The 17,573-nt window shown below is 43.4% G+C and overlaps 1 protein-coding gene across 1 annotated transcript in view; it reads right to left on the minus strand.

The window, feature by feature from the left end:
* The window catches only part of SMNDC1 (survival motor neuron domain containing 1), a 113,372-nt gene that overhangs the window by 73,067 nt on the left and 22,732 nt on the right, over window positions 1-17,573 (minus strand). The window contains exon 2 of the mRNA XM_078643759.1: window positions 190-309. Coding sequence (XP_078499885.1) covers window positions 190-309 — 120 coding nt within the window. The remainder of the gene's footprint in view (window positions 1-189; window positions 310-17,573) is intronic.

The following is a 17,573-nucleotide window of genomic DNA, read 5'->3' on the forward strand; positions in this document are numbered from 1 at the left end:
CAGGAATGTTCACAAAACCAAATAAATTGTGTTGCTGGGAATTACAAGGAAATGATGGGCAGGAATTTGGCAATGGTGCAACAAAGAGTCATTGATTAGTAGAGAATGAAACAAATGATTCATCATCTTAAAGTGCAAACACACTACAGATTAATGAAAAAGAAAAACATTTAAGCCGTCAGTTCTCACCTGCAAATCTTTCTTCAGCTTTAAAAGGTCATCGTTCTCTCCATTTGCAGACAATGCAGCTTCCACCTGCTGAAGCTGCGCTTTGTAGCTGGCTAACTGTTTGGCAAGTTCTTCTGCCATCTGATGAGCAAATAAAAGTGTTAGAAAAAGCAACCAAAAACAAAAAAAACAAAAAACCCTATATATATATATATACACACACACACACACACACACACACTTCAAGTGAATCAAAAACAAAACTTGTACTGTTTGATCCATGTCCGTGTTTATTTAAGTCTATAGAATTGACAATCTAGAAATATACCTTTTAAGTTGTCCCTAACAAATACTGCTAAACCAATAACTAAAATAACAATATAGTGCAGATTAACTTTAGTTATCTTGAGTCTGTAAAAACGGTTCCATTTATCACAAAATGAAAGTACAATTTCTTGCACTTATTATCGCCTTAAGTGGGGAAACAACACAGCACTGGTGAAAGCCATTTCTTCTTAAGAAAAGTTGTTTTCACATGCCTTAGTAAGATACAGCAAACAGGTTGCGCCTAGACATCAGAAAAGGTATAGTAAGGCGGAAACAGAATAGTTACAGCAGAGGTGGCAGCAACTCAACAAGCTTCCCTCATCCTTGGCATTTTGTAGTGTTCATATTAAGATCTCAATGTGGCTGTCCAGACCAATCTCAGGAAAAAGAATAATGCAGTGCAGAGGAAGGCTAACCAGCACAATGGGGAAACTGTCACTGCGGTCCATATAAATGGTAAATGAACATTTCTTTTAAGAAGTCCAAATATGGATTCTTCCTTATTTCTGGGGGCTTCATCTGCATTAAAGTGTAGACTACTAAAGGCCACCCGATCGGATAATTCCAGTTCAGAAGTCTCTAAGCACAGTATCAAGTTCTGTATGGCATCTCTCCCTGCAGATAGATGGGATTTGTATACCTTACCTTTTCATGAGAAAACCAGAATATCAGCATGTATAAAGAAAATATGGCAGCTTATTTTAATAGAGACCTTGGAATAGGCATCTGCAGTACTGGGACTCTTCTCCTACTCTGCGGCACTAGTACAATCTAGTGGATATAAACCTTAGTTACCCACAGCAGAGGAATAACTGTAAGCCGTCTAAGTGTGTGGATGTACATAGTTAATAGAACTGTGCGTAAACGTTTTTTGCCACATTAATGAAGTAGCATTGACCGGTAAATGAGGCAGACCTCCAGGCTGTGTTTTAAAAGGAAAACAAATTACAAAATTAGAACAATTACAAATATTGCCTCCAAACCAAGAACAAATACAGTAGTAACGTGGCTTCTGAAATGAAGACAAATACTGTTGAATGTAAGGGCAATGCTCTTCAAAATCACACATGCATCAAGTCAGGTGGATAGGAAGCATTTTCAAAACCAGATATCGTAGCACTAAGTCAATGAAAACACTTCAACTGTCCTACCTCTGTCCAGATTTTCAATCTCACCCTTAACTGCCTCCCTTGTTCTTTCTCCTCCACTCCGGAAATGTAGGTAAGAGCCAAACCAGCAAATAAGGGATATTCCTATACATGTATGACCACTTGTCATAACCCAGTTAACAGGGCTATGGGGTAAGCAGGAGCTACTGGGCCCAACTGTGGAGGTGGAGGCCTTTTACTTCTGAAGTCCCAGGGCCGGACCTACTACGGACCCTGAGCAATCGGGCCAATTACCCCAAAAGCACTTACTCTAGTGGTTGAGCAATGCAAGGCTTCCTGGGAAGGAAGACATGGAGGGTAGATACAGGGGGTGAGCACAAGCTTACAAACCAAATGAAAATGTCCAATGTAGATTTTCCACAGGATGATGAGCAGAAAAGCTGGATTTTATTAAGGACACAGAAGCTAAGATTATGCAATCTACTTTTATTGCCAGCTCACACAGCAGCACAAATTAACAAACATTGAGATCTTTGAAAACATTCTAAATATCTATATAGTCCAGCAACAGGCAGTCATCTTCCTTCTTTTCTAGTGCTGCGAACAAGATGAACTTTAAGCCCAAAGAAATGTCTGAAGAATTTATCGAGTAGAACCAACGTTCCGTGTCCAAACTTCGTTACTCTGAAAGAAAGTATTAATAGGTTACTCTACCTGGGTGGGTATCAGTGGTGGGATAATCTTAGTTTCTGTGTCCTTAATAAAATCCAGATTTTCTGCTCATCAGGCTGTGGAAAATCTACATTTTATGGCACGACACGGAGGCCAATATTATGCAAGTTCAAAGTGCATTCAAAACATTATCAATCCCATTAGGCGTTGGTTTAAAGTAACAACTTTTGAAAATGCTCTTGTTTTGCCAATCGGTCGCTCTTATAATGTCCTGTAAAACTCCTCCCAAGATGAAAGCTTTGGAGGCTGAGGCACCACTAAGTGAATGTGCTCAGAAAATAGAAGTGTCAACACCCCCTTCAATCATAACCTCTTTCACCCACCTAGCTAAAGTAGAGGGCGAAACTGCTTTGTGAGGCCTTTTATGAGATATTATTAGTTGTGCAACGCTGCTTCTCAGAATAAGATTTCTCTTTTCATATTCTTTCAAGCATAGCCCCACACACAGTCTTGGGTTTCCTGTGAATTAAGGGTAGAAAATAGTTGATATAAGAGTCTTAGTTCTTCTTTTAATATAGAAACATACTCCCTCAGGTTGGTATGCTCTACTGGTGACATCTAAAGCTCTATTATCAGATGTGCTTCTAAAGGAATCCAGACATAGGATGGATGTCGTTTGTAAGAGTTTTTTTTTATATTTCTTTTTATTGAATAAACAAAACAAAGCAAGCCATATACAGGATCCAAGATTGCAGAGACCTAACGAGGGTAGAGTGTCATATCATCCATCATTACAGTTAATATTACAGTGATGGGGGAGGAAAAGGGAGCATCAGAAACAACAATAGCAAAGGGTCAGGGGGAAAGCAAGACATCGAGGACCAAAGGCTCAGGTGGATCACATATATCTCCTCTATATCGGTTCCAGGGGCCCAACTCTTATGCCATTTTCGGGGGCGACCCAGAGGCCAGTACACTGTTTTCTCTCTGAACATGCACCAATCCATGTTTTCCACCCAAACATCAAGTGTAGGAGGCCTTGGGGATCCCCATAGTTGTGCAATGTTCCTTTTAGCTACCATGGCACCTAGGGTCACCCACTGAGTTTGTGCTACATTATGATCAGTGGGCTCCCAAACATTTAATAGGCAACGCCTGGGTTCCGGCAAGAGTGCCACACCCGTGACCTCTTGCATCGTTTTATGGACCCTTCTCCAATAATACGATACCTCCCGACATTCCCAGATGATGTGGAGGAACGTCCCCAGCTGACCACAGCCCGACGACACAGACCCTCCTCCGAAAAACCCATACGGACCATTCGGGGACCCGTGGCATATATTCGATGCAGTATTTTGAGCTGGACTAATCTCAATCGTGCCGGAATCGCCACCTCTTTTGGTGAAGAAACCGCCGATTGCCAGTCCTCATCATCAAGCTCAAGGCCGTCACTGGTCCATTGGTCTCGCAGACGCAAGTGAAGGTCCGCCCTTTGATTAATCAATTTCTTGTACACTAGGGAAATGGTACTGTCAGGCATATGGCCATCCAAAATACGATCCTCTAAAGGGGTAGACTCCGGTACCATCTCCCCTTTCGGGAAGACAGACGTCAATGCATGCCTAATCTGAACGTACCGAAAATACTCAGAGTTTCCCAATTCAAACTCAGCCTTGAGGTCCACAAACGATTTCACCCGTCCCTTCACCCTGTATGAGAGTTTTTTAAGCGATAAATATTGGTTATCACCCCAGTTCTCTAATATTTGTAAGATCAGTTTAACATCCCAAAGAGGTGTATTTAGGTATGGGTGGTTGGAGGACCCTAACGCTTCTCATAATCTTCCTGGTTAAAGCAGGGGTGTGGAATTTATTAAAATATCTGCTTGTCCATGGGGCAGGTTGATTTCTAAATCTACTTGTCCTGTAACAAAATCCACTTGTCCCTTTGGTGCCATGTTGTGCGGCGACAAATTATGGCAGCAATCTCATTATATAAGAGCTCTTATATAGCCTCTCTGATTATGCCAGGGATCATACCATAGTAGTGTTTGAATACTAGCAATCCCTTTATGTTGCTACGTTTCCGCAGATCTACATGCTGGGACTGAAGGTAGTGGTAAACAATAGTTCCAGGGTTGGAATGTCCTTTTGAGTCTCTGCACACCTACTAACTTGCATGTTTTAAGGGTTTTCAACTACTTTTCTCTAACATTTTCCAATACTGAGAAATGTTGGAAATTTACTCCTGACAATGGCAGACGTAAACCTTCTTCCAGAGTTGGGAAAAAAGCGGTTGGACGGAAAATAAACTTGCAAACACTCAGGTTTTCGCATGAGCAAATCTACACATGCTAAAATGCAGTTCACAATTATTTTCTAGGAGTACTATTTCTTGCCCTACTGCTGTAAATTCTTGTGAATTCACGAAAGCCATATAGCAGCCCTTAATGCAAGGACATATACCAAGGGGGCACTTTTGAGACTTTCTGTAATAATTGGGCTCCTAATTTAGTCTGGCATTAACCATGACCTTTTGTGTTTATTAAAATTCTCTCTGTATCGGCTGGCTTCATGGTGAGTGACAGCATTCTGCTCTTTCACAAGGAGCATATCGGCACACAAAGTAGTTTTGTTCAGTGCCAGTAATTAATGTGGCAGTGTGTGCATTTTGGAAGCGAAACACAATTTTTTCTTTTGCCAATGTTTACTATAATGGTGAGGGTCCGGCAGCTGTCACATCAATAAGGTTTTACAAAAACCATGCCAAAACAAGTCACGCATTCCCAAAACTAAAAAGCAGACCACCATTTCAGACCTACTGGCTTTGCCAATGCTTGTTTATTTGTATGTTTCCCAAAATCTTATTGAAACTGGTTACACTGATTTTCTAATATGAATATTTGGGGGAAATACTAGCATGCATCAACACATGTTACTAAATGATGCTGCAAAGAAATGGTACCTGAAATTTTACTGTAGTTTAGCAAAATAAATGTTTACCTACTTTTATTTTTTTGGGAACATTCTATATAGAAAGCAAAGGATCATTAATCTTGCTTTCAAGCTTCTGCAAATATTTGCATCTAATCAGAGAGCATTTTGGGAGCATTATGCATAGCCTCATATTGCTGAACTTTGAAATCGCGTGTCCACATTTTTATACTGGAACCACTGTCAGTAGTGCAGACAGAACTTACATTTACCGAGAGCGCTCAGCCTAATAACAAAGGCTCTCATTTAATTAACCATAGATACAAGTTTAAACAGCATTAATATATGCACACAAATATTAACTTAACTGCAGGCAGTGCCCTTCCTTGATCCTTAATGTGGTACTGCAAACTGGTAGCCAAAGGGTTTGTGCTGCAGGGGGTTGGGCCTGCTTGTCCCAAGGACAAAATGCATATTAAAACTTGTTGCTCTTGACCCCAAACAATATGTCCTGGGCGTCGGGCTATAGGAATTCACATCCCTGTTAAAGTATTCTGACCGACAGGTAATACATCTATCAAGCAATGACCAATAGAAATGGCTAATCTATAGACATTAACCATCCTATAAGACAATCCTGACTCAAATAGTTCTGTTAGATAATTTATTACATGGACTACATCAGTTGAAATGGAATTGATATCCCATTGAACACACCAACAAATCCATTTATTTCATGCCAGTCTATATGCCTCTCGTGCCAGGTGCCCAGGACTCATTTGAGTCTGAAAGCATCTGGCGAAAGGCCAGAGATTTCCCATGGTCTCCGGAAATCTTCCATGCCATCAGTGTGAGGGACCCTTCTTCTATCAGAGGATGGATTTCCGCTAGAGGACCTAGAATTAGTGTCTTGAAATGCGGTAAAAGTAAGGGGAAGTCTACTGACATGTCCAGAATCACAGTGAACCAGGCTTGGGATCTCCAAAGAGGAGTTTCTACTACTACGGTTTCCTTGAATCTGCGTGTTTGTAGAAGGAACCCGAGTAGCATGACAAATGGCGGGAAGGTATATGCCCTTAGACCTCTACAGTCCTGTAGGAAGGAGTCTACCCCCGCAGCTTGAGGGTCTGGTTTCCAGCTGAAAAACTGTCAGTTGAGTATTCAATCTGTCTGCAAGGAGATCTATGTTGAAAGGACCCCATATGTGTTGGATATGTAGGAATATCTCCCTGTTCAGTCTCCAATTGCTGGTGTGTCTGAAGTTCCTGGAGAACCAGTCTGCTACTCCATTGCTCAAACCAGGAATGTGTTGTGCTACAACCGAAATTCCTTTGCTCAAACAGTAACCACAAAATTCCTTTGTTAGGCTTTTGGAATGTGGTCCTCCCATCTTGCTCACATATCGGACTGCTGAAATGTTGTCCATGCGAAGCATCACACAACATTTCATCCTTTCTTGAGTGAAAATGCGGACTGCAAAGGAGCCCGCTAGGAGTTCCAAGCAGTTGATGTGGAAGTGCCTCTCTTGGTCTGACCAACGTTCCCCTGTGGAAGAACTTCTGCATCTCGCTCCCCAACCCTCTACACTTGCATCTGAATCTATTACAATTTTGGGTTCCTCCCCGAAAAGTGCCCTGCCATTCCAGGCTTGAGCGTTCTTGAGCCACCATTCTAGTTCCTCCCTTGAGTCCTGATCTAGGGATACATTTTGAGAATATGTGTAATTTATGCGAAGGCATCTCTTGTTTAGTCTTTGAAGGGCTCAATAGTAGAGTGGGCCCGGGAATATGGCTTGGATGGTTGAGGATAGGAGACTCAAGATTCTCGCTAAACTCTTTAGCCCATTCGCTGCTGGCGTCGGCCAACAGCCGTCGTGCACACTACCTTCGTAGTGCTGCGCACGTCCGTTGGCCGATGTGGCCCCACCCACTGCGCTAAACCGCTGCACCGCAGCGGAATTGCCGCCGCAGTTAGTGTAATAATTTTTTCTGATAAGACTTTCATTTCCGTGCGCAACTTTTTAAACTTCTTTGGGTAAGCGTAGTTCTGTGTGAAGGATGTATACGATGAAACCCAGAAATTGAGTTTCTTAAGCTGGGATTAAGTATGACTTTTTAGGTTTATTACAAATCCTAGTTTCTCTAAGATTTATTTTGTCCATGAGTATGGAGGGATACGATGTCCTTGGACTGACCCATTATTAGGATGTTGTCTAGGTATATTATTAACCTTACACCCTTTGCCCTGAGCCAGGCTGCTACCGGTCGGAGTACCTTTGTAAAAAACCAAGGTTCTGAGGACAGTCCGAAAGGGAGGCTGGAGAATTCCCAGATTTTGTTTGCCATGTGACACGGAAGTATTTTTGGTGAGGAGGCCAGATGCGGGATAGTAAGGTAAGTGTCCTTGACATCTAATCTTGTTAACCAATCCCCTTTCCTTAGAATGTCTCTTAACAGATATATACCCTCCATTCTGAAGTGTCGTTAGACCACCCATTTGTTTAAATCTTTGAGGTTAATAACTGGCCTCCTCTCTTGGTTCTTTTTCGCCACCAAAAAGATGTTGCTAATAAAGACAACCCCTGGATCGGTTGCCTCTTTGATGGCACCTTTGGCCAATAGGTCCTGTACCTCCTTTGTTATTAATTTTGGGTGCTCTTGAGAAAAGGTGATTTCCCTTGGGATTTTGTCTTGAAAGGGTGTGTCTGAATTATATTTGATATCCCCTGACCGTCTGATGCACCCAAGGGTCTTGAGTCACTAAGCTCCAGTTTCCAGAGAACTGGGCTAGTCTCCCTCCCACCTTTATACGGGAATCTGAAAGGTCTTTCATATGACGTACCCGATGAGAAATTTCTGTCTTCTGTCGCTTCTGGTGTTTCGGAAACGGCCTCTCTGTCTTTGGGGGTAGAAGTTAGAATAAGAGCCATAGACCCTTTTTGAAGGACCTATTGCCTCGTGCCATGTAGGGTCTTAAGGAAGGTATAACCCGGCCGGGGAACCGACCCCTTGTTAGCCCGGCCCTTCCAAAAACTATCATGAACCACCTATAATCTCCTTTTGGGACTTCTGTATGGAGCTGAAGATCTCCAAGTATTTCGCCATCTCGTCGCCAAAAAGATGGCCGTGGGAAGAAGGATCCCTCTTTATTGGCAAGCTCTTTTAGTTTGGGGGTCGAGCTTCAAGAGGATGCTTTTTCTTCCCTCTTTAGAAAGAGCCGTGTTCGAGCTCCCAAGGAGGCAAACAGCTCTCCGCGCCCACTCTCGCAGCTCTTTTGGGCCGACCCGAGTTTTGCTCAGGTAAGCCGTCTCGGCCATCTCAAATATTTTGGTAAGGGGCTGGTAATGTCCAGGAGTCTGGCAACAAAGATTTAGGGATCAAGGCTAATTTTGCCTGCACCGGTACTGAAATACCACAGATTTCAAAAGGAAGGTTCCAGTAACCAGGGGCGCAATCCCCATACGTTCCTAAAGGGGAAAAGGTGAAAATACCCCTATTCCCTCAACAGCATTCCCAAAAAATGACCCTGCACCCTTCAGATTCTCAACATATTGCATTACGATCAGTCTAACATGTGGTCAGATGACCACACGTTAGATGGATCGTGCTTACTTGCGGCTTTACACTTCGCATGAGGGACCATATTTGAATAATTTCTTTCCTTTGGAACTTTTTTCATCACTAATTCAAAAATTGATTGATGGTTACCAGGATCTAAAGAATAGAATTACAACTGTTATGATGCCAATAAAGCCCTGAATAAGTCTGGTAGCGGACGAAACGCGTTGGCTATCCATTTTAACAGAAAATTGAATAAAGAATTGATTTCAACTGAAGAGCCTTCTATCACTTTTTCTTGGGAAAACTATTAACTATTGTTGAATTGAATACAATATGATCATTGTTCAGAATACTTAAGCAATATGTTGAGAATCTGAAGGGTGCAGGGCCATTTTTGGGGAATGTCCAGGAGTCTGTCCCGGCAGGACTTTGGGTCGAGTTCAGGCGTTACGGTTATCTTATCTGGGAGGGATGGCTGGGGGCACTCTGATCGTAGTCTAACCTCATTTCTTTAGGGATCTCCCTTCTCAACCAGAAGGTAATATAGTCAGCCACATGCTGGGAGGGGTCCACTCAGGTGACAGGGAATGTTTTATCATGAGGGGATCAAACATGTTGTCCCCAAGTTGGTCAAGAATCCCCATTTTAGACCCAGAGGCCTTTGATGCCTCATCTGATGTCCCTTTTCTGGTCGTGGGCAAGTCTTCGTAGTCAGAGTTGAACTCTAAAGAGCAGGACAATTCTAGTTCCGGCTGGTAGGAGTGGTCGTCATCAGACTCACTGGAGATAGGGACAACCAGGCCTCTTTCATGCCCATCCACAGTGTCGAACACACTGAGTCGATCACCGGCGTCATCCGGTAGAACCTCAAGGACCCCTTCAGATTTCTTCGATTTGTTTTTGAGGGTGGTCATCTGATGGCCTTTTTTCTGAGATTTATTCGGGCCAGGAAGAGCACGCAGGTTGGTATTGGTTATTTGTAAGGACTTCTAATTTTGTATTGATGGCGTCATCCAACGACCCCAGTCAATTTGCCTAAAGCCCTATTTACCAGTTTCTCCAATTTACATTCAACTAATGAGTCTAACTGTTGCTCAGACATTCTCTTTAGGTAACTAAATAAACTAGGTTAAGTGTATATATGGTAATTGTGGGTCTACAAAGAATCTAAGTGTGTCTAGATGACTATGTGTACTCCAAGTGTGTTAGTAGAGCACACAACAGGATATCGCACTATGTGAAGAGATATCCATCAGTTACTCTTCCTTTACCGCCCTTTCATCATTTGGACCACTTCCCAGAGTGGAGAGTCTCTGTTATTGCCACCTCACTTAATGTTGAATGGAAATGGCTAGTTCTGTTGAATAAAGGACACAGAGAACTGGTGGCTGGTATGCATTAGTAACTGAAAGCAGTGCCTGAAAAAGATGTGAAAAAGAAAAAAAGTGCTCTATTAAAATTGGAGAGTGAACGCAAATAATATTTTATTCTGGTGCCGTCCACTTCCAAAGGGATAAAAACAATTCAGTGCAAAAGGCCAGTAGGTTCAGCAGATAGCTACTGACTGGATGTATTGGTCAACATGTTTCTGCGGTTATTTAAAGATCCAAAAAGGTATCTACCGCTACTTCAGGACCTATGTATTTGCTACTGCTTCAAACTAAAGTAGAGAAAAATTGATACAGATATCACCTGTTCAATCCTGGTAGTCCTCCTATGTGTGAAGGAGATGTCCCAGTGCGCAAGTCATCAAGACAGACAACATAGATAAAAAGACACATACAAAAATAGAATAACAGTACTACAGTTAGTATAAGTCATCTAATGTCAAATTTTATGCGAAACAATTACTCGTTATATGGGTTCTGTTCGGCCCATCTCCAACATATCCTCTAGCTCACCTTGGATTCAAGAGGAACGTGCTTCTCCTCACCTGGCAACAGCTCAGGAAGATAGTGCACCGCTCTATGAGAGAGAAATAAGTATGTAGAGTCATAACAAAAACCTTCTCCAAAGCTAGACAAGAAAGTGCTCTTATTTGGTAAATGAAAAGTGAAACAACTCATTTCCTTCCAGAAGAATTTGTTACGGTAAATTATATGCTTTTCTACTAGCTATCCCACAATCACACGTTGCCTCACCATATTTGATAAGAGACTTTGTCATCTCTGCAGTCTCATGATTTATCGTGAAATGCCCTCTTTCCTCTTTATTAATCTATGCGGAAAAGACTGGGACCTTGCATATAATCCAGGCTCTTCTATTGCTTATTACAGTGTATGCCATTTCTCATGTTTGTTTCTTATTCATAGCACTCTAGCACTGCAAACGCTGTGAAGCGTGGGCGGTACATATCGGTGTTATCCTCTGTTACCTTCTTGTCTACAGAGTTCATATGTTACGATGCTTAATGAGGTTGTAAGAACCCCAGTGAGTTTATTAGTAGAGTTTCCAGGATTATAAAGACTTTCAGGAGCCTGGAGACCCCGCGAGTGAAGGTTCCTCCCTGCATTTAGGTTGGGCACGTCACTCTGCAGGCTCAGTGTCAGATCCCAGATCTGTTAGACAGATGGAGAGGTCCCGACATAGCGGTCCTCGTGGCTGCACAGTGAAAAAAAATGTGGGCATCAATCATAGCGTGGCCATACTAACCTATTGCGCGTGTTAGTATAAGTGATATATTTACTGGTGGCAGCGTACACTTACCTGCCCGTCGGTACTCCTAGCAGCCATCTGGGCTGTATGGGAAGGTGCCGGGCCGCGTTACTGGGCGTTTTTTGTTTCTTACACGCTGACATTTGATTGGTTCAGCGGAGTGTCAACCCCACGCGACTGGGAATCATGGGGATTGTAGTCTGCTAGTCCTCGATTATAGGCGCGTTATCAGAAGGAGAAGATCTGAGCCTCATAGGGGACGTAGTTTTATAATCATGCAGTCCACGATTTCAGATTTTTTGTTTCTTCAGCCCCGTCTCTATTTCACATTATTTAAGGCTAAATATCAGGCGCATATGGGCATTACGCTATTTTGAGGCGAATAGTCTTAATTTTATGGACAAAATCATGTGTGATTTCGTATGACCCTTCCGTCTATCTCCATCGGTAGTCTAGCGCAGATCTTTACATTTCTGCATATTGTGATATGGCCCGTCTCTAATGCCCTCTCAATACTCCCAATATGACTGGTATTTAATTGTGTGATTTTAGTAAAAACATATTTGGGTCTTTTCAGGGAATCGTTATCTGTATTCAACCTGGAGACTATCACGAATGATTACTGGCATATCTATATTCCCCATGTGATTGGCATTTCATTAGGTGATTTAAGCAAATAGTCTTTGGGTCTTATCAGGGAATCTTTAGCTGCATTTGACTCAGAGACTCGTTTTATCACATGGTAGTACATAGGGGCAATAAAGCTCATATAGTAGGTGTTATAGAGCAGAGTGACAATTCAATCTGGGCATCATGGTGTATAGAAAACAACTGGCATATACGCCTGTTTAATCCTACGTCGGCCGCTGATATGTGTTACGGGTAAGTGGTGGTACATTGTAAACTGTTGGTGTATATTATTAAACAAGTATACACTATAATGACATCCATGGAATGTCCTCGTTGAGGCCGGCCTTGTCAGTGTTTAATTTGTACACCCACTTCTGTTCGATTTTGAAGAGGTGTTTGGATACATCAATGATGTGGGCTGGGATGAGTGGTTGCTCCAGCACTATCCATTGGAAGTCTGTTGGTTTGTGCCCCACCTCTAAAAAATGGTTGGTTAGTCGGGTCGTCTGTTTTCTGCAACGTATTGTACTTTTATGTTCAGAAATCCGGGTTCTGATCTTTCGCGTTGTCATCCCAACATATCTTAGGAGGCATGGGCAGGTAATCAGGTAGATCAAATTGCTGCTGTTACAGTTTGTAAAGCGTCTCTGCTCCCATGGTCTGCTAGTCCCTATGTCAATGCTGGTTGATTTCTTTGTTTGGGGGCAGGCCGCACAGTTCCCACAGGGGTGGTGTCCTGTCACTGCTGGCATGTCCCAAAGTGTGCCAACTTGATGGATGTCTCCAGCACGCGGTCTTGTGTGTATCAGCTGATCTCTGATACTCGTGCCTCTTTTGAATGCAAAGAGGGGTTGCTCTAGTGTGTCGGGACCAGTATTCAGGATCTTCCAGTGTTTTCGGATTATCCGTTGAATTGCATTTGATCTGGTACTAAAGGTGTTGACACAGGTCATCCGATCGTTTTGTCTCTTTGGTGGAGCAGGTTCAGTAATGCTTCCCGATTATTGTTGGATGCCCTTTTCTTTGACATGCGGACCAGTTTCTTGGGGTAATGTCTTTCTATTAGCTGTTCTTCTAGGTCTTTAGCATGCTTGCTGAAGCTCTCTTTCGTGGAGCAGTTACGTTGTACACGCAAAATTGTCACGGAATGATTTAGGATGGCAACTTCCGTACAGTAAAAGTGAGTTGCGAGACATGGGCTTCCTGTAGAGCTCCTATCTTAGTCCTTCTGGTGCTACAGTAATTAAAAGGTCGAGGAAAGTGAGTGAATGTTGGTCATGTTCCACAGTAAACCGTAAGAAGTTGTTTCGGTTGTTCAACCATTCATGGAAGATCATAAGGTCTGGCACACTGCCTCGCCATACCACCAGGATATCGTCGATGTATCTTTTCCAAACCCGTACTGATGTTAGATACGGGTTTGTTGCGTGTAGTACATGGTCCTGCTCGGATTTATGCATGTATAGGTTCGCCAGGCAAGGGGCAAAAATACTGCCCATGCTGGTACCAGATGTCTGCAGGTAATACCTCTCCTCATATTGAAAGAAATTCTCCTTCATGGCTATTGATGCTAAATTCATTATTAGAGAGACAGGCATAATGGAATCCAAGTCACGTGCAACTAGAAGTTCTTCAATCACCTCCAGGGTCTCATCCTGGGGGATGGAGGTGTACAATGACAACGTCAAATGACACGAGTAGGTCTAACGAGGCGTCAAAGTCAATCTCCGGGAGTAGCCTCAGCAGGTCTTTTGTGTCTTGCAGATAGGCTGGCATAAGTCGCACCATGGGTCTCAAGAATACATCGAAAAAAGTCGAGAGAGATTGGTATCTGATCGCATGGAAATGCACGCGCGATTGGCTCGTTTTAATTATCAAAAACAGCAAAGAAAGCAGCGGATAAGATCCTGATAGAAATCCAGACGCTAGAGGGCCAAATTAAAACCACAATTTCGGCAAAACTCTTTACCAAACATCAAGATGAGAGCAACAAGACCAACAAAGAGTTTAAAGACTCGATCTTGCTCTCAAAGCTAGAAAAATGCAAAAAAGACTTGGCCAATTTTTCTAAAGAAAGGATTTACCCCTACACGAGTGCCACATATGTTCCCACACCTTTCAATAGGAATGGCAGGAAAGGGGGTTCCACTTATGGGACCTCTACATCAGAAGACCCCCTCCAGCGATTCTGATTCTTCCAACCAGGGATCCTCCTTGAATTACAACAGAGGGAGGGGTAATCGAAGATAAAGAAGAGGGTATAACCAAAACCAAGGACAATTCAACCCTTGGTGGACTCCGAATCCTTGGCTTCCAGGCCAATTTCCATTTCCTTAACATATGGGACCATATGGCCCTGCACCTTTCCAGCCAGGTCAGAATTTGCCTCCTTTTTTAGGGTTTGGCCAAGGAAGACCGCGGGGCAGACGGCGAGCTCCGAAAGGCCAAGTGCAATGGAATCTGCCCCCACAGTCGATGGACCTACGGAACGGGAAAAAGATACCCCAAGAACAAGTAGGCACGGGGATGGGCTCATAGTGAATCTGAGTTCACGGATATTGACGCCAATTGAAGAGAAAGTGCTCAACCGAGGCTTGGGTTTTGTGGCTACGACCACGGGAGATGCTTTTCAAACCCAGATTGAGATTTCAAAATTCTTTAGAAAAGTACGACTCCATTTCAACTTTTCCAAGAATGACGAACGAGGAACAAATGAACAGAATACAGGGCTCAGGAGTCCATCCACCTTTACTCCTCTTGCTGCCACTGTTCCAGCAAAAGTAACAACGTTTGAAGAAGCAGTCCAACATGATGTACACAATTTGTTCCAGCAAACACAGAAACCTTTTGTCAACATTCCCAAAGCTGAACAGAAGGCATTACAAGAACTGACGAAAGATTCATCAGTTACGATCAAACCCGCAGACAAGGGCGGAGCAACAGTCCTGATGGATACTACCGCCTACAGGAATGAGTGCCTACGACAACTTGGTGACACTCGGTCGTACCGACTCCTGACAGAAGATCCAACACCAAGATTGACAATGACGATCGGTCATCTGGTGGAAGCTCTTTCTGAAGGCTGGATAACTGCAAATGAATCCATTTTTATACGCACAACGCATCCGGTAATGCCGTACTTCTATGTACTTCCCAAAATTCACAAAGCATAGAGGCCGCCTCCTGGCCGCCCAATAATTTCGGTAATTGGCTCTCTACTGGAACCGCTCTCTACTTTTGTTGATGTATTCTTGAGACCCATGGTGCGACTTATGCCAACCTATCTGCAAGACACCAAAGACCTGCTGAGGCTACTCCCGGAGATTGACTTTGACGCCTCGTTAGACCTACTCATGTCATTTGACGTTGAGTCATTGTACACCTCCGTCCCCCAGGATGAGACCCTGGAGGTGATTGAAGAACTTCTAGGTGCAAGTGACTTGGATTCCATTACGCCTGTCTCTCCAATAATGAATTTAGCATCAATAGCCATGAAAGAGAATTTCTTTCAATATGAGGAGAGGTATTACCTACAGACATCTGGTACCAGCATGGGCAGTATTTTTGCCCCTAGCCTGGCGAACCTATACATGCATAAATTCGAGCAGGACCATGTACTACACGCAACAAACCCGTATCTAACATCAGTACGGGTTTGGAAAAGATACATCGACGATATCCTGGTGGTATGGCGAGGCAGTGTGCCAGACCTTATGATCTTCCATGAATGGTTGAACAACCGGAACAACTTCTTACGGTTTACTGTGGAACATGACCAACATTCACTCACTTTCCTCGACCTTTTAATTACTGTAGCACCAGAGGGACTAAGATCGGAGCTCTACACGTAGCCCATGTCTCGCAACTCACTTTTACAGTACGGAAGTTGCCATCGGGGAGAGGTGTGGCGCCGCGGCCAGGGAGACGGACGCTGGAATCTGGGGACCACGATTCGATCCCCGGCTCCGGCGGCAGGTTAGCCCAGCACCATGTGACTCTGGGCAATAGCTCGCTTAACCTTCCCGACGGCCCCTAGCGCCTAGAGACCCTTACGGGTGATTGTGCGCTATACAAATGTGGACTTTACTTTACTTTATCCTAAATCACTCCGTGACAATCTGCCCTTTGGGCAGTTTTTGCGTGTACAACGTAACAGCTCCACGAAAGAGAGCTTCAGCAAGCATGCTAAAGACCTAGAAGAGCAGCTAATAGAAAGACATTACCCCAAGAAACTGGTCCGCATGTCAAAGAAAAGGGCATCCAACAATAATCGGGAAGCATTACTGGAACCTTCTCCACCAAAGAGACAAAACGATCGGATGACCTGTGTCAACACCTTTAGTACCAGATCAAATGCAATTCAACGGATAATCCGAAAACACTGGAAGATCCTGAATACTGGTCCCGACACACTAGAGCAACCCCTCTTTGCATTGAAAAGAGGCACGAGTATCAGAGATGAGCTGATACACACAAGACCACGTGCTGGAGACATCTATCAAGTTGGCACACTTTGGGACATGCCAGCAGTGACAGGACACCACCCCTGTGGGAACTGTGCGGCCTGCCTCCAAACAAAGAAATCAACCAGCATTGACATAGGGACTAGCAGACCATGGAGCAGAGACGCTTTACAAACTGTAACAGCAGCAATTTGATCTACCTGATTACCTGCCCATGCCTCCTAAGATATGTTGGGATGACAAAGCGAAAGATCAGAACCCGGATTTCAGAACATAAAAGTACAATACGTTGCAGAAAACAGGCGACCCGACTAACCAACCATTTTTTAGAGGTGGGGCACAAACCAACAGACTTCCAATGGACAGTGCTGGAGCAACCACTCATCCCAGCCCACATCATTGATGTATCCAAACACCTATTCAAAATCGAACAGAAGCGGGTGTACAAATTAAACACTGACAAGGCCGGCCTCAACGAGGACATTCCATGGATGTCATTATAGTGTATACTTGTTTAATAATATACACCAACAGTTTACAATGTACCACCACTTACCCGTAACACATATCAGCGGCCGACGTAGGATTAAACAGGCGTATATGCCAGTTGTTTTCTATACACCATGATGCCCAGATTGAATTGTCACTCTGCTCTATAACACCTACTATATGAGCTTTATTGCCCCTATGTACTACCATGTGATAAAACGAGTCTCTGAGTCAAATGCAGCTAAAGATTCCCTGATAAGACCCAAAGACGATTTGCTTAAATCACCTAATGAAATGCCAATCACAAAGGGAATATAGATATGCCAGTAATCATACGTGATAAAAAGAGTCTCCAGGTTGAATACAGATAACGATTCCCTGAAAAGACCCAAATATGTTTTACTAAAATCACACAATTAAATGCCAGTCATATTGGGAGTATTGAGAGGGCATTAGAGATGGGCCATATCACAATATGCAGAAATTTAAAGATCCGCGCTAGACTACCGATGGAGATAGTAGAAGGAAGGGTCATACGAAATCACACATGATTTTGTCCATAAAATT

Source organism: Lissotriton helveticus, chromosome 5_1, assembly GCF_964261635.1.
Source record: "Lissotriton helveticus chromosome 5_1, aLisHel1.1, whole genome shotgun sequence".
In the NCBI taxonomy this organism is placed as follows: domain Eukaryota; kingdom Metazoa; phylum Chordata; class Amphibia; order Caudata; family Salamandridae; genus Lissotriton; species Lissotriton helveticus.